This window comes from Ochotona princeps, chromosome 21, assembly GCF_030435755.1.
Source record: "Ochotona princeps isolate mOchPri1 chromosome 21, mOchPri1.hap1, whole genome shotgun sequence".
NCBI lineage: Eukaryota > Metazoa > Chordata > Mammalia > Lagomorpha > Ochotonidae > Ochotona > Ochotona princeps.
In genome coordinates this window covers 34,700,094-34,726,176 of record NC_080852.1, presented here as the reverse complement: position 1 = coordinate 34,726,176, position 26,083 = coordinate 34,700,094, and the positions used below count along the sequence as shown (strand labels likewise).

General features: G+C 49.6%; 1 protein-coding gene across 1 annotated transcript in view; it reads right to left on the bottom strand.

Moving 5' to 3' along the window:
• Positions 1-238: 238 nt before the first annotated feature.
• Positions 239-26,083, bottom strand: part of RAB7A (RAB7A, member RAS oncogene family) — a 38,432-nt gene continuing 12,587 nt past the window's right edge. Inside the window, exons 2-6 of the mRNA XM_004581341.2 lie at positions 8,831-8,891; positions 7,501-7,627; positions 2,892-3,110; positions 2,141-2,269; positions 239-885 (exon numbers count right to left, since the gene is read on the bottom strand). Coding sequence (XP_004581398.1) covers positions 790-885; positions 2,141-2,269; positions 2,892-3,110; positions 7,501-7,627; positions 8,831-8,883 — 624 coding nt within the window. The 5' untranslated portion in view covers positions 8,884-8,891 and the 3' untranslated portion in view covers positions 239-789. The remainder of the gene's footprint in view (positions 886-2,140; positions 2,270-2,891; positions 3,111-7,500; positions 7,628-8,830; positions 8,892-26,083) is intronic.

Sequence of the window (26,083 nt, the reverse complement as noted above, 5' to 3'; positions counted from 1 at the left end):
AATCAACCTTTGGGAAAACTTAAGACACAAAACAGATCGAGACAGGTTTCCCCCGGAGAGGTGAAAGCTCCAGCTCTTCAGCCTTGGTAAAGGCGCACCTAATTCTCGTGTCTACTGTACACAATACTGCCACCAGCTGCATTTCCAAATTCCGCCTTGCTCACACTGAACCAGCCAGGGCTCAGCCCTTCACTTACACACCACCTGCATTACAGGACTTCAACACATAATCCAAGGATTTCTTACACTAATTTATACATTTTTAATTGGTTGCATATATTAACATGTACTATAAGATTTTTTTCTAAGAAGCATTACATAATAAATGGATACTGTAAAAAGATCTGATTAGTTAAAAGTAACAAGCATTAACAGATACATACAAAACAGCCTGCTCAGGCTGGGGGTGAGCCTGCAACGAAGCGGGGGCACCAGCCTTCCCGGGGGCGGGGCAGAAAGACCACAAGACCGTTAAAAAAATCAGATAACTCATTAGATCAACTGTAAACAGTTCTCTCTCTGCAGCGGACACAAAGAAGAAGGTTCTGTGCGGCCTCCACCCGGCAGCCCGCCTGGCCTGCTGCCACAGGGGGCCTTGTGGCGGGCGGGCAGGCCCCGGGCACGGCTGGCGCCTGGTTGCCTGGGTCTGCGTGTGAGAGAGAGGTGCTGGGCGTGACTGTGTTGGAGGGCTTTCTTTTGGCAGCTGGATGGGAGACCAATCGACGGCTTGTTGAGGGAGGAGAGGGGCTCGTGTCTGAAGGCCTATGTGTGTCTCGGGGCGTGAGGGCCTCAGCAGCTGCAGCTCTCCGCCGAAGTCTTGGCCCGGTCATTCTTGTCCAGTTTGATGGGTTCGGGAAACTCGTTGTACAGCTCCACCTCCGTTTCCTGGCAGAGAGACGCAGAGGCTGAGGACTCAGGTCGGGGCCGCCCAGAGGGGGGCAGCAGGGAGCAAGACAAGCCTAGAACAGGCTCTCCATAAGGCCCCCAGAGGGGACAGGATACACCAGGGCTGGGGTGCCAGCCATGGGAGTGCGCGGCCCTTCCCACGGCACCACAAGCTGCATTTCCAGTTTCTCAGTGAGGATGGCCTGCGGCCCGGCCCAGCTGCCCATCGTCCCGTACCTGTCCCCACGCTTCTCCCTGTCAACTTTCTGGATGGATGCCCCAGTCTGCCTTTTTTCCTTTCAAGGGGGCTCCCCAGTGTGGCAGGCTGCAGGGGCACAAAACCTCTCCGCCACCTGACACAGCACCCGAGGTGAGTGCCAGGGCTGGTGTCTAAGTGTGAATCTTCTAACAACACAGTTATAAAGCCAACAGCCTCACTTGCCAAAAAGTGTAGTCTGCTGGCTTTGGACACATGTGCCAAGCTGCACTGAAGGACCCCCAGTGACCAATCCCACTGTCCCTACCTGCCATACACAGGCCCAGCCACCACAACCCATGTGGTGCCTGCTCTGCCTGTGGGGCGCACCAACAGGACCAGAGGCGAGCCAGGCAGGTTCCCCAAGATCTCAACCAGTGTTTGGGGGAACCTGCCCTAATCCACCTATGGTCCCAATGGAACTGAACTGCCAGTGAAATGCCCTCTCAGCCTGCGTGCAGGTGGTTGCTGTAGCAGTGCCAGCTGCAGAAAGAACGGATGCTTGGGCCACCGTTACCAGGGGAGAGGCCTGAATGAGGTTTCAGGGTCCTGGCTATGACATCCACTTAGGGAGTGAAGCAGCAGATGAAGATCTTTGTGTAACTGCTTTTCAAATAAAGTCAATCTTAAAGTTATCAGGGGCTGTGGGAATGGTCGTCCTGCCTTTTCTTTCTTCCCAAGCTCACTAGAGCTTCCCGGCAGAGCCCCCCACTTCCGAGAGGTGCCGGGCACAGCTCTAGCACTGGGTGGCAGAGCCCGGGTTTCTCTCCTCCCACACCACCGGCAGCAGCGCGATGGGGGCCTCCGGCCGAGCAGCAGAGGGAGCGAGAACACCACAAATCAGGGAGGCCTCAGGCAATGGCCTGGCTGCATCTCTAAGTTCTTCACAGGAACTGTGCACTTTCTAGAAGCGTAAGATGCACCTTTCCAAATACGCCGTTTGTATTGACTGCTCAGGAGAGAATGGATTAGGAAAGCCCGGGCAGGGCTGGAACCCACCTGTTTAAGTGCGTTCCGTGCAATTGTCTGGAAGGCCTGCTCCACATTGATGGCCTCCTTGGCACTGGTCTCGAAGTAGGGAATGTTGTTTTTGCTGTAGCACCAGGCCTGAGCCCTCTTCGTGGCCACCTGGGAGAGGAAGGATTGCACCTAAGAGCCAGTACTGTCTTCCATGGTAGGACCCCACAGACTCAGCTGGCTGGGGGTGAAGATTACAGGGACCCCAAGACCCGGGGGCAGGCCACCCCTCGCTATTTAGGGAGGCAAGTAATCCAACTCAGACCAGGCTGTATCTTCTGACCCAGGACAGCCCAAAAACAGAGCGGCTCTTCTGGGATCTCGAGGAAGCCAGCATGAAACACCAGTTGGCTTGGTTTTCAAGCCTGCTGCCCTTCCCTGGTACTGCTAACCCCATCTGTTGCCATGCGAACGTGCCCTGGCTTCCACAGTGTGTACAGCCAGCCTCTGCACTCACACATCCTCATTCTTCCCCCAACCTGCAGTTCATGTTCAGCCTAGGACTAACGTAGGATGGGGAGACGAGAAGTGCATGAGCTGATCCAACACTCGTCACAACCAACCACGGGCGGGCTACCTGCAGCCCTGCCTCTCTACCTGTTGCCTCCAGATGCAGACACAGGCCCCAGCTGTCAACTACGGGGGGCGGGGAGGAGACTTGAAGCCAGGTTACTGGGGCCTGGTCCCTTAAGCCTGCAGGCCCCAGCACGGGGTCCTCCACTTCAGCACTCACTTGTCTGTTTTCGAGGTCGATCTTGTTTCCCAGCACGACGAAGGGGAAGTTCTCGGGATCGCGGGGACTGGCCTGGATGAGGAACTCGTCTCTCCAGCTGTCAAGGGTTTTGAATGTGTTGGGGGCAGTGACGTCAAACACCAGGACGCAGCAGTCGGCCCCTCGGTAGAAGGCCACGCCGAGAGACTGGAACCGCTCCTGCCCTGCTGTGTCCCAGATCTATGAAGACAAGGGGTAGTGCTCAGGAGATGCTGTACACGCACACACACAAGCAGGGAGTGCATGGGGCTGCAGACCACATCGGAGAAGTGACTGAATTCACACTGAGAGCACCAACAACCCTAACTGTCCGAGTGTCCCTGATGAGGCTCCACTGGCTCCAAATCCCAGGGTGGTCATGTGCACAGATATGTTAAACGTATTTTACAGCCAGGCCCTGTTTCATCTGTTGGAGACCTAGACGAAGTGCCTGCCTTCAGCTTGGCTCTGGCTGCTGAGCCCTGCGCAGGTGAAGGCAGCGGACACAGGCCTCTCCAGCTCCCTGCCTTTCAGAAAACATCTACTGGTTCATTCCCAAAGGTGCGGGCTGCTATTTAAGGCCTGTTAGCTGGGAGCTGGACCGAAGTGGGGCAGCTGGGACTGACCCGGCACTGCAGCAGGAGATGCCTGCATCACATCCAGCTGTTTATCACACTGTGCCACGCTGTCGGCCTTCAGATCAACAACCCTCACAAAAGGAGCTGAGGTAGAGCGGCAACTAAGAACTGGGTCACACAATAAGGAAGGACAGACAATGGCTCCTAAAGGGAGGGCCCAGTGTGGTGGCCTAGCAGCTAAAGTCTTCGCCTTGCACTGGGATGCCATATGGCCACCAGTTCTAATCCTGGTAGCCCCGCTTCCCATCCAGCTCCTTGCTTGTTACTTGGGAACACAGTGGAGGATGGCCCAAGTCCTTGGGTTCCCGCACCCACATGGGAGTACAAAAGTCCAGAGAGAAAGGAGAGACCCGGCAAGAAAAGGGGCAGGCCGAATCCAGGAGCTCAGGGCCTCCTACATGGGTGGCAGGGCTCCAAGCACCTGAGCCATTCTGCTGCTTCCCCAGGCCACAGGCAGGGGGCTGGATCAGACACGGAGCAGCTGGGACACAAACCAGCCCTTAGGAGATGAGATGCCAGGCTGGCGGCTGGTAGCATTTTTTTAAAAAGATTTATTTATTTTTATTGGAAAGTCAAATATTCAAAGAGGAGGAGAGACAGCTCTTCCATCTGCTGGTTCATTCCCCAAGTGGTCGCAGATGAGCCAATCAGGAGCCAGGAGCTTATTCCAGATCTCCTGTGCAGGGTCAGGGTCCCATGGCATTGGGCCATCCTCCACTGCCTTCCCAGGCCTCAGGGAGCTGGAAGGAAAGTGGGGCTATTGGGACACGAAGCAGCACCCATATGGGATCCCAGTACATGCATAGTGAGGAATTTAGTCACTAGGCGACCATGACAGGCCCAGATAATAGCTTTTAACAGCTACACAACAATATCAGCCCCTAGAAAAAAATTACAGAACACTTAAAACTGAGTTACTTGGAACCTAGTGCAGTGAATCCAATTAGCTAATCCTCATTTCCTTCCAAGTGCTGGGATCCCATATGGGTGCTAGTTTGTGTCCTGGCAGCCCCGCTTCCCATCCAGCTCCCTGCTCGTGGCCTGGGAAAACAGAGGACCGCCCAAAGCCTTGGCATCCTGCATCCGTGTGGGAGACCTGGAGGAAGCTCCTGGCTTTGGACTGGCTCAGTGTTGGCGATTGTGGCAATTTGGGGAGTGAACCAGCAGATGAAATATCTTTGTTTCTCCTTTTCTCTCCTCTTTGTAAATCTGTCCAAGTGCAGGGCATTCCCATATGGGCGCCGGTTCTAATCCCGGCAGCTCCACTTCCCATCCAGCCCCCTGCTTGTGGCCTGAGAAGGCAGCAGAGGATGGCTCAAGTCTTTGGGACCCTGAACCTATGTGGGAGACCCCAAGGAAACTTCTGGCTCCTGGCTCCTAACTGGTTCAGCTGTGGCCATTGCAAACACCTGGGGAGTGAACCAGTGGATGGAACATCTCCATCACTCTTTCTCTAAAATATCTGCTTTTCCAGCCTCCTGCTAACGCGCACCCTTGGAAGGCAACAGCTCAAATGTCTGGGTGTCTGCACCTATGCGAGGGACCTGAACTGATTTCCAGGGTTCTAGCTCAGCCTGGCTCCGCCCTGACTTCTGTATACATTTGAGAGTGAATTAGGAGATGACATATTGTTAAAAAGATTAAAAAGGAGACGATGCATAAATTACACAGAAATCCACTATTATGTTGAAGTGGATTTTAGTATTCAAAGGGTGGCCCACTCATAATATCAAAGTCGTCATTATAAAAGCAGGTACGTAATACTCCCACAGCCCACTTCCCCTCAGATTCCCACAGTCACTTCTGTCTGCCTGAGGGTCCTGCAGACCTGCTCAAACGGCCACAAGAACCCTGGTGGCTTGGGAAGGGAGGTGTCTTTAGCAGGGATAGAACACCACATGGACGGCTGCTGCAAAATCTGTCCTCCCTGCCCCGCTGAAAGGTCAGCCCCAGTGTGAGCACAAGTCTTCACTCTGGCTACTGCCTCCCTTAGTCCATGCTGCACGCTTGTAAAATACACGACTCACATAGATTTCTAGCACTTCTTCCTAAAACTGTGGACTGGTGCCACATCAGTTCTGAAAAATCTACGACAAATATTATCTTTCTTATGTAATGAATCAATCTATTAATTTACGTTGGAAGACGGAGCAAATTTATGGAGAGAAGGAAAGAGACAGAACTCTTGTATCTGCTGGTTCACTCCCCAAATGACCCCAATGGCTGCAACTGAGCTGATCCAGAGCCAGGAGCCATGGGTTTCTTCTGAGCCTCCCACGTGAGTGCAGGGTCTCAAGGTTCTACTGCTTTCCCAAGCCACAGGCAGGTAACTGGATGGGAGGTGGGGCAGCCAGGACACAAATTGACACCTGTATGGGATCCGGAGCTTAAAAGCAAAGGATTCCGCTGCTGAGCCATTGTGCCAGGACCTAAATATTATCTTTTATCTAGTCTTTTTCCCTATCAAGAAACTGCCTCCTGCAATTTTATGTATGTTTGTGATAAGAACACTTTACACAGATGTCACTTTTTAGCAAACTATGAAGCACACAGCATTATAATTGTATGTCCCAGACTCAACATTCTCTAGAATTCACTGATCCCAGTAACTCAAACCTATCAACAGGAACCCCTGTCTTGACGCTGTCTGTGCCTGCTCTGCAGTGTGCTGGGCTCCGTGTTCTAGGGGCCACGCACGTCCCCCACACCGCATGAGCATCAGCTGCTGCTGAGGAGTCTTCCTTACATCATCCACCTTTTCTCTAATTGCTCTCATAATTTTATTTTTTGTTTTATGATTTTAAGTTTCAAGAAATTCAGCTCCTATCGCTGTTTAATTCAGTTTAATTGTTCATTTTGTTTATTTCAATGGATGATGTTTTTCACTTCTTGAAGCTCTCATCTTTATAGTGTCCTTTCCATTACAGTTTCTATTCCCTTTTTAAATATTTCGAATCACTGTGAATGTGACTGTGAAACACCATTTCCTCCTGAGCTGCTAAACACCGACACGCTCCTTGTTCTGGTCAGGAGTGACAAGGTGTCCATCTTAGAATCTTTGTTTAAGATTCACTTATTTATTAACGAATTATTGAACTTAGAACCCATCCACGAGGCTAGCGGGACTGACCTTTCCCAACAAGGAGGAGGAAATGTTCCAGTCCCCACTTCAGTCAGAGCTTTGCCACTTGCCTGGTTTCACATCCTACCCAAATCCTGTGTGTGTGTGTGTGTGTGTGTGTGTGTGCGCGCGCGCGCGTGCGCCAGGGAGCCCTTACGCCAGCGTGTCTCCCCTGGGCACACTCCCCGTCCCTGCACAATGGATCAATTCTATTCCACTTGCAAACACTCACCAAGGCAGGAGTCTGACTCTAGCGTTTGCTTCAGTTCCCTTTGCTCCTGTAAGCTGCAAAGTCCTTTTCTCTCAAGCTTGGCAATTGACTGGCTGCCTATTTTACTTACATCTATCCATTTATATTTGTGAAGTAATAGAGGGAAAGACAAAGATGGCCTCTGTTAGAGGGGCTGTGCCAGGCTGAAGCCAGGGGCCAAGAGCTCTTTCCTGGGTGGCAGAGAGCTGGACTGGAAGTGTAGAGTAGCCAGGATTCCAACCAGAAACTCCAGTATGTAAGGTACATGCCGCAAGTGGCAGCTTAAGCCACTGTGCCACGTAGGAGCTCCTCGAGCTTGACTGACTTAAACTTCACTTGCAGTGTGAAGATGTCTCATTGTATGTGCAGGTGAGGAGGGGTACAAAACTCGGGCAGAGCACTGACGCCAGGAAACGTCATGCCGGGGGTGGATGTGACAACAGGCCCTGATGGAAGCAGAGGCATATGCAAGATTGTTCATCTGAGATCAAAATTCAACTGAGTATCATTTACTCTGTCTCACAATCCTATCTCTAACCATGAGTTGGCCAAGCCTGGCCGCCCAGCTGGCAGCATGCTCACCTGCATCGTGACAAGCCTGTCATCCACCATCACCTCCTTGGTCAGAAAGTCGGCTCCTATTGTGGCTTTGTACTGGTTGCTGAATTTCTTGTTCACATACTGGTTCATGAGTGATGTCTTCCCAACCCTGAAATTGGAGAAAAGCCCCCAGTATGAATCACACAGAGGAGACTGGAGCCCAGCCGACAGACAGCTGCCTTTACGGCCAGGTCAGAGGAGTCAACCTCCACCCGTGACAAAAACACCAGGCCTGACATGGGCTGATGCTAAGCAACCTTTGGTAGGTTCTGGTAAAACCCAGAGTTATTTTTTCCCTTCCAGAAGGATGCCAGCACTCCCTTCTAAAAGGAGCTTCAGCAATAACATCATTTCACTATTCTAAAAATACCACTGCTGTACCGGGCGTTTCTCCATTTAGTTGTTGCGATCCAGTTTGATGAAGTAATACCAGGCGGAAGCCACTGGCTGTGAGCGCGTACACACACACACACACACTACCCAGCCAACAGCTGCCCTAAAGCTTAAACATCCGAAGCAAGGCAAGCGCCAGCATGTCACCAGGAAGAATGTATACAACTTGTGTTCTTTCAAAGTTTTTCTGGAAGACTCACGATGTGTGACTTTTCCAAGATGAGGTTAGGGCAGGTTAAAGACAATGCATAAAGAAAATGCAAAAGCTTCCTCCTAGCCAATAACTGACCTTCCCACAAAGTACCAGATCACAAAGACCTGTAAGGACCCGCTCCCACTACCCAAACCAGGTTTATTAAAGACAGGAAGTACTATCTGTAATGGAATGAGGTCCATTTGGGGTAAGGCAAGCCCAGAAACACCATTATTCAACGGTGACATTGAATAATGCACAGAGGTGGAGTGTAACAGGCTCCCTAGTGCTTTTACCAGGCCAATCACTCCAGAAACCTCACTGGCTGGCTTTGGAAAGGAATGCGAGGGAACTCTGGAATACCAGGGAGTCCCACATTCAGGACTCAGTCAGAGCCCACGTCTGAAACGCTACCAGCCACTGCATAGCTGGGTAACCTGGTGAGCAGCAGATTTGGAATCAAGGCCCTCTCCGTGGGGCAAGACAAATCAGGAGGAGGCACTTTGGCACAAATGCAGGACTAGAAGGCAGGATGCCAAAGGCAGCACATCCATGAAAATGATGCTCATTTGGTGAGCTCAGGAAACCACCTGCCGCCTCCCCCACGCCCGCCCCCAATCATGCTGAAAACCAGGGGAGAAGGTGCTAGGAGGCAGAAGTGGCAGCACAGAGGGTGGCTCCAGAGGCAAGCTAGGCTGTCAGTTCCAATTCACGAGGAAAACTTACCCAGAATCCCCCAGGATGATCACCTTCAGCAATACTTTCTTCCTAGAGGTCATCTTTCAAACTAAAGGAGGCAAAGAGACAGCACTGTGAGTGTGAAGGCTATGCAAACAGCCCCTCCCGAGACCGCAAATGCTGGGCCCCCCTTGCCTCTTCTGGCACTCTCAGAGAGGGTCCCCGAAGGAACACCCAGCGAAGAGAGCCCTGCCAGGCAGAACAGCTCTGCCGGGCTGAAAGCTGGAGGGAGGACAGCTTTTCCTGGCTGCAGTGCTTGGCCAGCAATCTGGATCAATGTTCCAACTTCCTCAACAGCTTGGTCCTTGCTTCAGCAGGTCACTTTCTCAGGTGATCACTCTCTCCTTTGCTTCTATCTAATGACCTACTTTATTTTTCCTCAGAACAACCATGACTTGGCATTTTTACATGCTGCTATTTGTTTACCTTCTCTTTTTCAATAATCTCCATGAAAATATTAAAGAAAAAGATTTATTTGTAAGGCATGGTGACAGGATGAGCAAGGCAGGGTAACTGAGGCAGGGGTTGGGGGAGCAAGAGAACCTGCATCTCCTGGTTTGCCCCGTCCATGCCGGCAGCAGCCAGGAGCCTGCGAGTCCCTGGTCTCCAGAACTTGGGCCATCCTCCAACCAATGCCTTCCCTGGCAGACCGCGACGAAGCTGCGCTGCAAGGAGTTGGGGCCCAGTGTGATGGCTCAGCCGCTAACTCCTCACCTCGCATGCACTGGGATCCCATATGGACACCAGCCTGTGTCCTGGCTGCTCCACTTCCCATCCAGCTCCCTCTGTGTGTGGCCTTGGAAACTGGTAGAGGATGGCCCAAGCCTTGGTACCCTACACCCATGTGGGAGACCTGGAAGAGGCTCCTGGCTCCTGACTGGCTCAGCTCCACTGTGGCCACCTGGTGATGAACCAGCGGACAGATTTTTTTCTCTGTATATCTGCCTTTCCAAAAATAAATCAGTCTAAAACAAAACAAAACAAAACAAAACAAAACAAAACAAAACAAAACAAAACAAAACAAAACAAAACAAAACAGGAGCCAGGACTCCAGTCAGGCACTCCTGCAGGCAATGTGGGTGTCCTAAGTGGTAAGCCCCACCCTCTCTGCCGCAGTGCCCACCCCACACTGTATACTTGGTGTCAAGTAGAGACTCACTACCCAAATGTTGGACGTGTGTGAACGCTGGCTTGCTGTGCAGCTCCAGGAAACAGCCTACTGCACAAAACCTTTCAGGCCTTTGATCAGACCACATGTAAGACACTTAACCTTACCAGCCTGTGCCCTCTTAGCCGGCTCAGCAAACATCAGGAAAGTGGGTTTCAGAAGCATTACTTGCTCATGTCGACACTCACATCCAGCTTCCTGAGAGCCAAGGCTGGCCGTGGTGGCCATGCCGACCGAAAGTGACTTTAAGCACACCAATGCTGACTGAACCCAGACTGCCTGGATTGTTACTTGCCTTTTGCCCAGTGACTGTCATTTAATTTCCTGGTTAGGTAGGAATAGAGAGCTGAGAGTCCTTGCATTCTAAGGATGCATGGAGACTCAAGCACCAAAAGGCAGAGCTGAGTAAGCAACAGAGCAGAGTCCAGAGGCGACCAGGAAGTAGAGGATCTTGTGGGCATGGTGCTTAAGCCACACCCTCTTTCCAACTACCCTTGCTCTTAATGGGTGGTAACAATAGGTCTCACTGCTGTCCCACAGTGCGAGATGTAGTGGAGCACCCACGCTCTCGTGGGGAGTGGCACAGGCTGCCGCCCGGGATGTGTAGGCAAGGGGCCAGGCCTCAGGACCCACCCTTGGAGGCAAAGCTATCTCACTGTCCAAGTCCCATGCCTATGGCTGGACTACAAGGAACCCACATGGGTTGGGAAAGCTGCTGCCAGCGGTGCGGGGCAGAGGTCAGCGTAAGGAGAGCAGGCATTCGGAAGACTGCTTCCTTTCAACTTCTCAAGGGTTTCTGCTTAGCCAGGCCAATCAGCAGTGAGAAGATTTCTCATAATACCCACGACCTGAGGAGCCCACTGGGCCCTCCCTTTTCAAGGACTAACTTGACGGAAGCTCACAGTCTCAACTAAGGTCTGGTATCGCTTTTCAAGCTACTCTGGACCCAAAGAAGGGACAAGTTGAAAAGCTTTGCAAATGCACTCTTAATAAAGTACTTATTGGGCCCGGCGGCGTGGCCTAGCAGCTAAAGTCCTCGCCTTGAAAGCCCCAGGATCCCATATGGGCACCGGTTCTAATCCCGGCAGCTCCACTTCCCATCCAGCTCCCTGCTTGTGGCCTGGGAAAGCAGTCGAGGACGGCCCAATGCATTGGGACCCTGCACTCGTGTGGGAGACCTGGAGGAGGTTCCTGGTTCCCGGCTTAAAAAAAATAAAGTACTTATTTAAGCTAATGCTTCTGAGAATAGTAAGTATTTAATAAGGGGTACCTAGATACTTAATACTATGAATAAGCAAAGAGATCCCCAGCTGCAGTCCACTGCCTAGGCTCCTTAAACAAACAAACAAAAAAGATTGATTTATTTTTATTGGAAAGGCAGATATACAGAGCGAAGAGACAGAGAGGAAGATCTTCCTTCCATGATTCACTCCCCAAGTGACCACAACGGCTGGAGCTGAGCCAGTCCAAAGCCAGGAGTCAGAAGCCTACTCCAGGTCTCCCATGCAGGTGCAGGGTCCCAAGGTTTTGGGCCGTTCTCCACTGCTTTCCCAGGCCATAAGCAGGGAGCTGGATGGGAAGCGGGGCTGGCTGCCGGGATTAGAACCAGTGCCCATATGGGATCCCAGCACGTTTAAGGTGAGGACTTCAGCCGTTAGGTTATCACGCCGGGCTCCTCTTAGGCGTGCGTTGTAGGCAAGCATTAACCTGCTGGGAGGAAAGCAGCCAACAGCTGGAGGGCACTCTGGGTCTGGTTAATGCCAAATCTGTTAGCTATACCAGTATGCCGGCATAGTTGCTTATCGTACTTTTCTTTAAAAAATGTAAAGATATGAGGCCTGGCGGCGTGGCTTAGCGGCTAAAGTCCTCGCCTTGAACGCCCCGGGATCCCATATGGGCGCCGGTTCTAATCCCGGCAGCTCCACTTCCCATCCAGCTCCCTGCTTATGGCCTGGGAAAGCAGTTGAGGACGGCCCAACGCATTGGGACACTGCACCCGCATGGGAGACCTGGAAGAGGTTCCTGGTTCCCGGCATCAGATCGGCGTACACCGGCCCGTTGCGGCTCACTTGGGGAGTGAAACATCGGATGGAAGATCTTCCTCTCTGTCTCTCCTCCTCTCTGTATATCTTTGTAATAAAAATAAGAATCTTAAAAAAAAAAATGTAAAGATATGTAGGGAACTCCACTCCAGATGTTGGGGGATACTGACTGCCCAGCCCCCAGCTGAGTGGTTGTCAGATGACCATCCCCTACCCCTAGGAGCTGATGCAGTTTGACAGCAAGAAGTGGCCCTCTCCTCCTCCCCCCCATACCTGCAGATACAGGAGGAAAACAAATTGGAAACATTTATTCTACCCACCTTCCTCCATACCTCAACCCTCCCCACCCTAATCAGGGGCCCACATGGGTGTACATCCTCTCAACTAAGCAATATTAAAATGTAAATTAAAAAAAAAAGAGAACCGGCACGATAGCCTGGTGGCTAAAGCCTCACTGAAAATACATTTTTAAAAAGCACACAGAAACACCCTTCCGTGTGACAGGCTTCCTGCTTGTTTTCTGTCCTGTGTGTTTGCCAAGGCCTCCCGGAAGCACCCTTGTGGCCACGCAAGACACTGCTCTGCAGCCACCCAATCCCTACTCCAGCAGGCACACATGCCCAGCTCACCGACTGGCATTTTGCTCCTCCCACATTATTATTATGCTTCCAGTGCTTGTTTGCACCATAATCTTCAAGTCCAATGTTCCTTTGAGTGAAATTAGGAAAGTCATTTTTGTTCTTTATTAATAATGCACCCCCCCCAAAAAAAACACCCCAACAAAAAACCCTCCGTCACTCTAACAGAAACTGTTCCTCCAGCCGAGCTGCCTGCTAATGCACCTGGGAAGGCAGTGGAGAGCCCAGCTCCAGCGCCTGGCACCGTGACCCGTGTGGGAGGATGCAGAGGGAGCTCAGGCTCCTGGCTTTGGCCTGGCCCAGCCCAGCTGATGCAGCTCTCTGCAGAGTCAACCAGTGAAGGGAAGATCTTTTTGTCTCCTAGTTCTGTCATTTGCTCTTCAAATAAATATAAACAAACTAGGGGTCAGTGCCATGGCGTAGCAAGCCAAGCCCCTGCCTGCAGTCCCAGCATGCTCCACCTCTAATGCAATTCCCTGCCACTGGCCTGAGAAAGCAGGATGGTCTTGGGTCCCAGGACCCAGGTGAGACCCCCAACAAACCCTCCTGGCTTTTGATCAGCCCAGCTCCGGCCATGACAGCCACGTGGGGAGTGGATCAGCCGACGGAAAAGCTTCTTCTGTTGTTCCTTTCTCCGTTTATCTGCCTTCCCAATAAAAACAAATCTTTAGGGCCCAGCATGGTAGCATAGTGGCTAAAGTCCTCGCCTTGCACGTGCCAGGATCCCATCCCGGCGGCCCGACTTCCCATCCAGCTCCCTGCTTGTGGCCTGGGAAAACAGTCAAGGATGGCCCAAAATCTTGGGAAACTGCACTCGCGTGGGAGACCTGGGCTTCAGATCAGCTCCGGCAGTCGTGGCTGCTTGGGGAGTGAATCAATGGACGGAAGATCTTCCTGTCTCTCCTCCTCTCTGTATATCTGACTCCAATAAAAATAAATCCTAAAAAACAAAGCAAAACAAAACAAAACAAAAAAATAAAACACATGCTTCAAACAAAATCACTCCAAACACTCCCAAGTGAGTTTAACTAGTAAGTCATCGTTTCTAACAAATTTGAAGAGATTTACTTATCTGAAAGGCAGGATTACAAAAACGGGGGACCTAGGGCGAGAGAAGGAATGAGTATCTGCTGATTCCGTTCCCCAAACGGCTGCAATAGTTGGGTCTGTGCCGAGCCAAAGCCAGGAGCTGAACTCCATCTTGATCTCCCACAAAGGTGGCAGGGGGCCCAAGAACTGGGGTCATAGTCCACCAATTTCGTAGGTGCATTAACAGGAAGCTGAACTGGAAGTAGAGCAGATCGGATCAAACTAGCTAGCACTCCTGTAGGATTCCAGGGTCTCAGGAAGAGGTGGCTTACCTGTTATGCCACAATGCTGACCCTGTTTCTTCACCATTTAAGTGTCCAGTTCAGTGACATTATATAGAATGAGATCTATTTTTATTCTGCAAAAAAAGTTGTTAATTTTGAGGTAACTAGCCAACAGGGTTCCAGGAGAGGACAATGTGAAGGCAAAGGCTGCCCCGTCCTGGTTCCAGCTGGTAAGCACACCACAGGAGTGACGCAACAAGGTGGCGTCCGTGTGCTTCTCAGCAATGTCCGAAACAGAACTTGTAACTCAGAACATGTAACTATTTCAATTTACTAACTGAACTGTTTGAATTCTATACAAACAAGTCCATGTTCCTGTAGTTAACTGAGCTATTACTGTAGTATACAGAAGCCTCACTTTCTCTTGCACTGTACAGAACTAAGTCTTAGAGATCTAATTAAAGGTTTGGGATCATCCTCTGCTGCTTTCCCAGGCCACAAGCAGGGAGCTGGATGGGAAGTGGAGTGGTCGGGACACAAACCGGGGTCCATGTGGGATTCCAGCGCATGCAAGGTGAGGATTTAGCCACTGAGCCATCACACCTAGACTTTGATTTTTAAATACATGTATTAGTTCCAACATTTGAAACTTACGAACATGCATAATTTTGCAATCAAAGACCTAATGAAAAATAAGAGGCTCACAGTGACTGGGCATCCAACCCACCCTAGAAACTGCTTCCCAAAAAGAGGATGTCTGCCTCCGCAACCTCAGCTGACACAGAGCTCTCTTCTAAGGAAGAGTCTGGATTTTAAGACAGGGAAAGGAATAAGGCAAGAAATTGCAAACAACTGACTTGCTATACATTCCTTTCTGTGGTATCATCCTTTTTTTTTTTAAAGATTTATTTTTATTACAAAGTCAGATATACAGAGAGGAGGAGAGACAGAGAGGAAGATCTTCCATCCGATGATTCACTCCCCAAGTGAGCCGCAACGGGCCAATACGCGCCGATCCGATGCCGGGAACCAGGAACCTCTTCCGGGTCTCCCACGCGGGTGCAGGGTCCCAATGCGTTGGGCCGTCCTCAACTGCTTTCCCAGGCCACAAGCAGGGAGCTGGATGGGAAGTGGAGCTGCCGGGATTAGAACCGGCGCCCATATGGGATCCCGGGACGTTCAAGGCGAGGACTTTAGCTGCTAGGCCACGCCGCCAGGCCCTCTCTATCAAGATTTAAAAAAATTCCCCAGGGCAGGGGCTGGCACAGTGGTCTGGCAAGCTAATCCTCCACCCTGTGGCACAAGCATCTCATATGGGCACTGGTTCATGTCCCAGCTGCTCTACTTCTGATCCAGATCCCTCCTTACAGCCTGGGAAAGCAGCAGGGAATGACCCAAGGCGTTGGCCACCTGTACCCACACGAGCTGGACCAGCCCAGCTCTGGCCTAGTGGCTAAAGTCCTTGCCTTGCATATGCTGGGATCCCATATGGGCGCTGGTTTGTATCCTGGCTGCTCTACTTTCCTTTCAGCTCCCTGCTTGTGGCCCGAAGAAACCAGTAGAGAACGGTCCAGCCTTGGGACCCTGAACCCACGTGGGAGACCCAGAAGAGGCTCCTGACTCCTGGCTTTGGATCAGCTCAGCTCCGGCCGCTGTGGCCACTTGGGGGAGTGAACCAGCAATGGAAGATCTTTCTCTCTTCTCTAAGAAATCCGACCTTACAATAAAAAAATAAATCTTAAAAACAAACAAACAAACAAAAACGAACAACCATGTCTTCATTCCTGTTCTTGTTCAACCTTCTGTACTATTTAGGCCTCACATGAGGAAGAGCAAGTAGCCGGCTTTACTCAGTGTACCTATTCAAACAGTCACCTTAAACTAAGCCCCTACACACTTCAAAGCAGACGCTAGATAGCATTAAGAACCTAGTGTCCTAGGTTTCCTTCCTTAGCTTCAATTTCCCTGTCTGGCTTTTATGACTGCAAAAAATCCCTTACTAAAATAAGCTCACTAAATCAAGTGAGTGGTCAAACTCATGAGGCCATGTAAATCCCTTAAGCTAACATCTTGATGTGTTTTCCTCTCGGGGAATCCACTCCGCAATCATCAACATCCCTCTAAAAAACATGACACAGCCAACCAATCAAAAGTGGGCCACAAGAACTGCAGACCAACCAGGGACTTGGACACAAGTTTAGGTTTGTTCATCTCAAGACCGATTTCAATCTCTAACAAGTTCTGTTCCTACCCTCTCGGAGCCCAGGAAGTAAGCGGTAACGGCCCTGGTTCCTTACGCTATGCCTTGCACTAAGCAGCTGCTTTCTTTTCCCATTCCAGGTTCAGAAACAGATTTGTGCACTGTGTCAGGTGAACAGACCTAACTCTGGAAGTGTTCTGAAATAAGCTCATCAAAAACCATCCAGAATAATATTTAACCAAATAGCTGGCCCTGAGGCACAAAGTTGACACATCAAATTAACCAGCACATTGGGACACAAATGAAACCCAAGAGCAGTGCGTTGGCTGTGGTTTTCAGATGACACAGGCCAGCAATGGGCACACACAGGAGAACAAACGGCTGGGGCCACACCCCTACACCTCGCACCTTTGATGTAACTTGAACCTGCCTCAGCACCTTGCCCTCAACTTGCAGTTCCTGTGTAAAATCTGGTAACTCAGAAATTAAGAGTGTCACAAGGGTAAGGCCAAAGTCAAGACCCTGAATCACAAAGACTCCAGCTGCCCCCAGAGTTCGCCAACTTCTGCACTCCCAGACCTGGGCACACCAAGTTAATGCCCAACGTGCCCACAGACCTAGACTGACTGGAGCCCACTTCTTCCATTTCAAAGCAAACACACTGGCCCTTATCACAGACCTGTCAAAAGAAGCCCACACAGGAGCTGCTCAATTCTTCAGATTTACTGCCTTTAATCCCCCCAGAGCCTGGAAACTGAGCCAACAAACCCCTAATCCTCTCCACCACCACAATGTCAGTAACTGACTTGTAGACGCCGAGCAGGCACACCTTGTTTTGGCGTTTCTATAGCAATTCCTCCAACTGATCTGGGGCAAACAGGCCAAGAAAATTAGGTAGGAATAGGTGAGCTGGGATGTCTACCCTTTCTGTATTGTAGCTACCTCTCAACCCATCAACTTCCTATACCCACCTTCCTAGGACACACTTGTGTTTAGTTTGGGACCAGGAAGGAGACACCATGATGGCTACGTGCAGGAGTCATGAAAATCCCAGACTAACTCACCCACACTAACCTCCACCTAGACCACCTAGCCCATTTGCATATTCAAATAAATCTCCACCCCAATCCCAGGGGCCAATAACATGGGAGGGTCCCTTCTGTTGCTTGTGACCATGCCTGAATATCTCTCCATGTGGGGAAGCCCAAACTGACACGTGAATACATAATCCATCCTCTTTCACAAGAATTTGCTTGTATTTCAAAAATTACAATATTAAAAAAATGAACAAAAAATTTACAATATCACAAAGTGGGTTTAAAGAGAATCAAGCTTAAAAAACCATCATCAAACTGTGTCTGCAATAATTTGGCAAAATAAAGGCCCATCTGCCTCACAAGATCATAACGCACAGCTTCTCCCAGACAGCATTTAAGGATGTCACAGCAAACACTGACTCAACCGTGATAATGGGGAGAAAGGACTAATGTTCTTTCCAAAAATGTGCTGATTGTTGCCTATTTGAAAGGCAGAGTGAGCGCAAGACATATCCTATCCTATCCATTTGCTTAGCCCCAAACGCTCACAACAGCCAGGGAACTCACCCAGCTCTCCCAAGGGCAGCAGGAGCCTCAGCCCCAGAGCCATCCCCTGCAGCCTCCCAGCAGGAATCAGCAGGAAGACTGAAGGCGGAGCAAGCGGGGGTTCAAATCAGCACTGATTTAGAATGCAGAGAGGCCAGGCAGTGGCTTCACTGGCTGACACACTGCTGGGTTCCTGTGGCGTTTTCACACACTGAATGCTGAGGGACACCAGCTGAAGCACTAACCAGGACTTAATTTTGTTTTTCTTGGGAGAGCACATTTGCTTTAGAATGCCCAAGAGTTCGGCTTCTCCAGACTACTCAACAACCTAATGCAACTAGGAAAGCACATTTCCTGATTAGAGGTCAGTCAGTTGATAGGATCTGGCTTTTTTCTGGAGCAGGAATTTAAAGAACAGTTACTGATCTTTAGGTCTTCATTTGTTTGGGAAAGGAAAAAGAGCTATTCACTCAGGAGTCACTAAACTAAGACAGAAGATAAAGTACAGCTCACACACTGCCCCGCTGTCACAAGAACCTACTCAGGGAATGCTCGGATCAAAGTGTCACACACCTAGCCCTGGGGCAAAAATGCTCAGAGAGAAACACACCTGCCCAAGAGTAACCATCACGAAATGTGAGGGATGGCCCCGGGCATGCGATGCTATCTGCCTCTCCCTAACACACACCAAATTCAACAGGACTGAAGCCCCCAGGACACCTGCTGGGCACTTGTGTAGCAACAATGAAGCATACTTAGACTTGAGACTATGCTGTCCCTTGCAAACATCTGGCAACAGTCACCCTAGCAAAGTACTGTCAACACAGAAAGAGCCCTCAATTACAGCATGTGTGGCAGGACGGCCCGCCCCTGCTTGTCCTCCTCACCAGCTGCTTCCTCCAAGGGTGTTAAATCCAGCTCTGCTCACTCCACATGCTCTGGTGAATTTTTTCATCACCTTCAATGCCAGGCACACCCCACCCCAGGGCAGTAGCACAGCAAATTAATCCTCTACCTGCAGCACAGGCACTCCATATAGGCATCAGTTTGAGTCCTGGATGTTCCACTTCTGATGCGTTTGCTGTTAGTGGCCTGGGAAAGCAGAGCAAGACGGGCCCCTGCGACCATCTGAGAGATCCAGAAGAAGCTCCTGGCTCCCAGCTTCAACTGGCACAGCTCTGGTCTCGTGACTATCTAGGAAGTGAACCAGCTCTAGCTCTTTCAAGTAAAAACAAGTAAGTCTTTGAAAAAGTTCATCCCACAAAAACAATTCATTCTTGAATGTCTCTTCTACAAAACACAGCATTTAAAAATGAAAAAAAGGGTCAGGGCATTTGTGAACTGCCAGCAGGTGATGATCCCAATACACGTGTTCACACCACCCACATAGGAGTTCTGTACTTAATTAGTTCCTGGCTCCTGGGCCTGGCTGGCCCAGCTCTACCTGTCGTGGGTACATGGGGAACAAATCAGCAAATAGGAGCTCTGTTTATCTGCCTTTCAAATTACACACAAACACCTAGAGAGCTCTGAGCACTTTTGCGGGCTAAATAAACCAACAATGTCAAATTCAGGACAGCAAACCTTTATTTCATGCTGCCACCATGCTCACACTTCCAGCTTTGCTGTGTACCAACCAACCACATCTTATATCTCAATATACCTCTTCCTTTGCCTTCACTGCCACAGTGCGTCAAATGCCATCTGTCCCAACCGCCAACATAAAATAGCACACTTTCACTTGACCCTGTTATAATTCTTTTTTTTTTTTTTTGTAAAGACTAAGGAATGGGCTGTGGTGTTGAGTTTCGAGTTCCAATCTCCAATCACTAGCTGTAGGGATTTTTTTTTAAAAGATTTTATTATTATTGGAAAGCCAGATATACAGAGAGGAGGAGAGACAGAGAGGAAGATCTTCTATCCGATGATTCACTCCCCAAGTGAGCCGCAACGGGCCGGTGCACGTCGATCCGATGCCGGGAACCAGGAACCTCTTCCGGGTCTCCCACATGGGTGCAGGGTCCCAAGGCTTTGGGCCATCTTCGACTGGGAAAGCAGTTGAGGACAGCCCAAAGCCTTGGGACCCTGAACCTGTGCAGGAGACCGGGAAGAAGTTCCTGGCTCCTGGCTTTGGATCGGCACAGTACCAGCCATTGTGGTCAGTTGGGGAGTGAATCATTGGACAGAAGATCTTCCTGTCTCTCCTCCTCTCTGTATATCTGACTTTGCAATAAAAATAAAATCAATCTTTAGAAAAATGCTTTGAGTGACAGTAAACTGTTATGCTGGAGAGCACTGCATATACAGCCACGCATGGCTTGGCAATGGGCTATATTCTGAAAACCGCACAGTTAGGCAATTCTGTCATTGTGCAAACATCACAAATCACATTTAAACCAAGACAGCAATGAAGTTGCTAGGCAACATTTTATGAGGCCACTCTTGTACATTCAGTCAGTTGGTCAAATATTGTTAAGTGACACAAAGCTGTATCTGACTGAGTGCTGTCCACAACCTCAGCACCTGCCGGGGCCTGAGCTGTGTCCCCTAGGGCTAAGAGAGAACCACACCACCATGCTTCTCTGCTCTAGACTGTTTTTTTCATATTTTCCTTTTTTTAGTTCTTATTCCTGATCTCAACTATCAACTCACTGAGCATTTTGAAGATGGTTGATTTTGTCTCTGATTAGTAATTCCAATATCTGAGTTACGGATTGGTTTCAGCAAAGGTCTCTTTTTTCCTCTGTAAATGGAGCACACTTCCCTTGTATAGTGTGGGATTTCCATCGGGAAATGGGCATCCTGACTACAATGTGACGCTGTGGAAGTTGGAGTATCCCTGCCTTTACAGATCGCGGTCTACCAGCTGTCGAGAGCTGCACCAGCCAGCGTGTGAGTCCAGCACTCACACCACACAGCCTGGTCTTCACAGCCCTCTCTCCTGGCTGTCCAAAAGCGCCCACTAGCTTCCAGAGGTCCAATCAAGTTGAGTCTGACTCTCTCCAGCTGAACCAGCCTTCAGATCTCCCTCCTCCATCATCTGGACCAGCCGTCTTGCCAGTGTGCACTCTCAGTTGACGATTACAACCCAGCGCCTAATGCCTGGCATTACAGACTAAGCCTCCACCTGCAGCATCAAAATCCCATATGGGCACAGCGTCACTGCCCAGCTCTCTGCAAATGGTCTAGGAGAGCAGTGGAGATGGCTCAAGGGCTTGGGCCTCTGTACCCACATGGAGATAGAGACAAAGCTGCTGGCTTCAGGTTGGCTCAGCTCTGGCCATCATGGCCGTCTGCAGAGTCAGGAGATGGAAGACTTTGCTCTGTTTCTCTTCTCTGTAACTTTTAATAAAAATCTAGAAAAATACATAGACGGATCTTACAAAAAAAAAAAAAAGAGACTGGTGACCCAGTTCAATTTTTAACTTAACAAAACATCCATTTCGTGTCTGAATCACAACCATTTCTCAATAGAGAAAGCCAGGGAGGTGCGATCTATTGGGCAGACAGGTTAGGCCTGCTGCTCACGTTGCGCAAGAGGATGGCAATGAGTCATCCACATACCCTCCGTGACCAGGAGCCGGCCACAGGAAAGGATCTGTATATGGCAGAAGCAGGTGAAGAGAAAAGCACACACAACACACACAAAACTGGCGGATTTTGGGTTTTAGCACTGTCCAAGATTAACAGTGAAATGTAGTAGGAGGTGCCAGAGGCAGCCGCAAATAGAATTTACATCCAGGGCCTTTATTCTGGAAGCAAGCGACCAGCGCTCCACAGCACTTCCAGGTGGATGCAGCACATAGTAGCCCTAGAATATGTGGCTGACATAATCAACCTGCTTGTTCCAGAGCTGCTCCTGGGAACATGCATAAGGATATCAGAGATAATCCATACAGAAAAGAAAGCTATTTTTGCTTTTTAAAAAAATCTACTCAGTTTTATTTACTTGAAAGGTAGAGAAAGAAAGAAAGCAAGAGCAAATGAGAGATTTTTTTCTATCCGTTGGCTCTCACCCCAAATGGCAATACTGGCTGGTGCCGGGCCAGGAAGAACAGGCATCCTCAACTCCACCTGGGGCTCCCATGTAGGTGCAGGGGCCAAGCACTTGGCACATGAGCAGAGGAGCCTGGATCAGAAGTCAAACTGTCAAGACTGCACACTGGCAAGACTACTGCTCCAGATGATGGGGACGGAGATGGGAAATTCCACAGGTAGTGGCTTAACCTACTGTGTCACAAAGTCCAACGTGGTAATTACATTTTATTAGCAGTGGAAGTCAGGAAGCTAATGTTCTAACAGTAATTCCCAATTTAAATATATATACACTTTTTTCTTCAAAAACAATAAAAACTACCAGCAACTGTCCAGCAAGTGGCCATGCAGGTCATGTGGTCAAGGTGAAGAAGGCAATTAGGAACTTCCCTGTGCAGCAGCAGGCACAAAGTGCAGCAGCACACCTCGGCCTGGTTGCCCAGGTGCCCTGCTTAGTCCACTAGCCAGCTGGCCGCCCTGCTCGTCCACGCTCCCGTCTGCGCACAGCGTGTAACAAAAGTTAGACAGCCACACCTACCATCTGTGTGTATAAACGACCCCAGCACGTCTGCGCTGTTTGATTATAAATCCCTTCTATCACAAGTTCCCTCTAGTATCACTTTTTTGTCTATTCTAAATATAGAATGATGTTCATGATGAAAACTGAATTAATGCGAAAAACAAGCCCCATAGAACCTTGTGCTTCTCATTAGTCACACACCTCAGAGCCTCCTAGCTGGGTTCCTGGACAGCTATACACCTGAGTATCCAAAATCCCAAATAACTGCAGAGGCATTTGGGGCTTGTTTCAGTCCCATTCTCCCCTTTCATTTGTGGGCCTACGACCACCTCAAATCAGTTTCCACAAATGTTTACCTACCAGGACAGCCTGCTTAACACACGGACACATTTGTAAAGTCCCAAGTGCACTTTCCCACCTGACTCCTGGATGAGTCCCTCTCAGTGAAGAAAATCCAAGTGGAGAAGAGAACTCTACTCCTAGCTCCATTTACAATACAAACTCTAGGACGTGTGTTCAACAGGCTGTTAACTTCCCACGCAGGACTCCTACAGCCCCTATCAGTGACTGGGGTTGAGCCCCAGCTCACCTTATTTTTCAGCTCTACGCTAATGGACACCTGGCAAGCAGAGGGAACTGGGTCCCTCTCACATAGGAGACTAGAATTAGATTTTCAACTCCTGGCTTTGGTCTAGCCCAGTCCTAGCTGTTACAGGTGTTTGGGAAATGAATCAACAAATAGGAGATCTTGGGCCCGGCAGCGTGGCCTAGCGGCTAAAGTTCTCGCCTTGAACGCCCCGGGATCCCATATATGCGCCGGTTCTAATCCCGGCAGCTCCACTTCCCATCCAGCTCCCTGCTTGTGGCCTGGGAAGGCAGTCGAGGACGGCCCAATGCATTGGGACCCTGTACCCACGTGGGTGCACCTGGAAGAGATTCCTGATTCCCGGCATCGGATCAGCGTGCACCGGCCCATTGCGGCTCACTTGGGGAGTGAATCATCGGACGGAAGATCTTCCTCTCTGTCTCTCCTCCTCTCTGTATATCTGACTTTGTAATAAAAACAAATCTTTAAAAAAAAAAAAAGGAGGTCTCCATCTGTCATTGAAATTAATAAATTAAAAATTCAGAAGAGAGCACGTGTTAAAGTGGTTGACATGACACATCCCAGATCAAAGGCTCTAGATGTGAGTCCTGGCTTCATTTATACAGCAACCAGGAGGTGACGCTGAGGGCAGTTCCGGCTCCTGGTGCCCGCCTTGGCTCTGGCTTAGCTCAGGTCAAAGGCTGGCCAGGGAATGAGCCAGTGGACGTAAGAGTTGTACTTTCTGTGCACTCTCTGTAACCCTGTCTTTTCAAATAAAATAAAACTTGGAAGAAAAACACTGACTCAATAATTTACTCAATCTACGAAAACTTATCCCCCTCTGTAAAAATAAGACAAACATTTTTACTGTATACATTGTCTGGGACATCGTTAGGAATCTGCCACTAACAATCTTCTACCACAGGCCTGGTGTGGTAGCATAGCAGCTCAAGTCCTCACCTTGAACACGCCGGAATACCATACTGGTGTTGATTCGAATCCCGGCAGCCCCATTTCCCATCCAGCTTCCTGCCTGTGCCCTGGGAAAGCAGCCGAGCTTGGCCCAAAGCCTTGGAAGCTTCACCCCCATGGGAGACCTAGAGGAGGTTCCCGGCTACTGGCTTCAGACAGGCGCAGCACCGGCCATTGCGCTCACTTGGGGAGTGAATCATCAGACAGAAGATTTTACTCTCTGTTTCTCCTCGTTTCTGTATATCTGACTTTACAATAATATCAAATAGGGCCCAGTGGCGTGGCCTAGCAGCTCAAGTCCTTGCCTTGAACGCCCCAGGATCCCATATGGGCGCTGGTTCTAATCCCAGCTCCACTTTCCATCCAGCTCCCTGCTTGTGGCCTGGGAAAGCAGTCGAAGCCGGCCCAAAGCCTTGGGAGCCTACACCCGTGTGGGAGACCTGGAAGAACTCCTGGTTCCTGGCTTCGGATCGGCGCAGCACCAGCCGTTGCTCTCACTTGGGGAGGGAATCATCAGACGGAATATCTTCCTTTCTGTCTCTTCCGTCTCTCCTCCTCTCTGAATATATGACTAATAAAAATAAAAATAAATAAATCTTTTAAAAAATAATAAATCCATAAAAAATAAACAATCTTCCACCACAAATGACTGATAATGAAATCTAATTTGCCAAAGTTAGATAATACTTAACAGTAACATTCCATCAAATCTCAGATCATACAGCAGTTACATATGTTCAAATTAATACAGAAGACAAAACAAAAAATGCTGAGAACTTTCATGATCATCCTTTAAAATCTAGTATTTGCCTTCCCAAGTTTTTTTTTTCTTTTCAAGGAAGACATTTGATTATCTAATACAAAAGACACACCCACAGAGAGAAAGGTCTCATCTCCTGGTGCACTACCCAGCTGGGTACAACAGCCAGCGCCTGCAAGGCTACAAGCTAGGAACCTGGAGCCCTTCAACTGTCCCTGCGGGTGGCAAGGACCCAGGCACAGAGCCCATTACTAGCTGCCTCAGTGTCACACCAGCAGGGGGCTGGATCAGAAGCAGAGGTACTAGGACTAAAACAGAACTAGCATGGGATACCAGCATCCCCAGCAGCACCCTAACCTCCTGTAAGGCAATCCTTGCCTGTCCTAGGCCTCACACAGGCAGCAGCTGGCACAACTTATTAAACAAACACAACAGGGTCCGAGTCACAAAGAAACCTGAATTTAGTGTAGCAGTGACACGTATCTTCTAGCTATCACATTTTATTTATTTTTTATTGGAAAGGCAGATTCAGAGAGAAGAGACGAAAAGAAAAATCTTCCAACCATTGGTTCACTCTCCAAATGGTCACAATGGCCAAAGCTAAGCTAATTGGAAGCTAGGAGCCAGGAACCTTCTCTAGGCCTTCCATGCAGGTGCAGGTCCCAAGGCTTTGGGCCATCCTCGACTGCTTTGCCAGGCCTCAAGCAGGGAGCTGGACGGGAGGTGGAGCAGCTGGGACACACACTGGCGCCCACAGAAGATCCTGCACATGACAAGACAAGGTTTTTGCTATCAAGCCCTTGTGCTGGGGACCCCTACTCCTTGCATTTCTTCTTCTTCTTTTTTTTTTAAGATTTGTTTTATTTTTAACTGGAAAGGCATATACACAGAGAGGAAGATCTTTCATCCAATGGTTCACTCCCCAAGTGGCCGCAATGGCTAGACTGAGCCAATCTGAATCCAGGGACCAGAAGCTTCTTCCGAGTGTCCCACGGCTTTGGGCCGTCCTAGACTGCTTTCCCAGGCCACAAGTGGGAGCTGGATGGGAAATGGGGCTGCCGGAATTAGAACTGGTGCCCATATGGGATCCCAGCACGTTTAAGGCGAGGACTTTTTAAGCTATTAGCAGCTAGGCTGTTGTACCAGGCCCAGTCCTTGCACTTCTACTGCAGTGTGCAGTACACTGAAACAAGGCTTCGTGGGTAGGAATCAAGAAAAGGTAGTGACACTAAGGCTTAAACCCAGTCATGTCAACAAGGGACGCCAGCACCAAGTGGCCACCTTAACCACTGTGCCAAATGCCAACCCCATGAATGTTTACAAATGTGTTGGTGAAAATGACAACAGGACCAAGATAAAGGATGGAAAGTGTACCAATTTAATCAGAAACAAACATGTATTTATGTCACCTCTTTTAAAAAAGA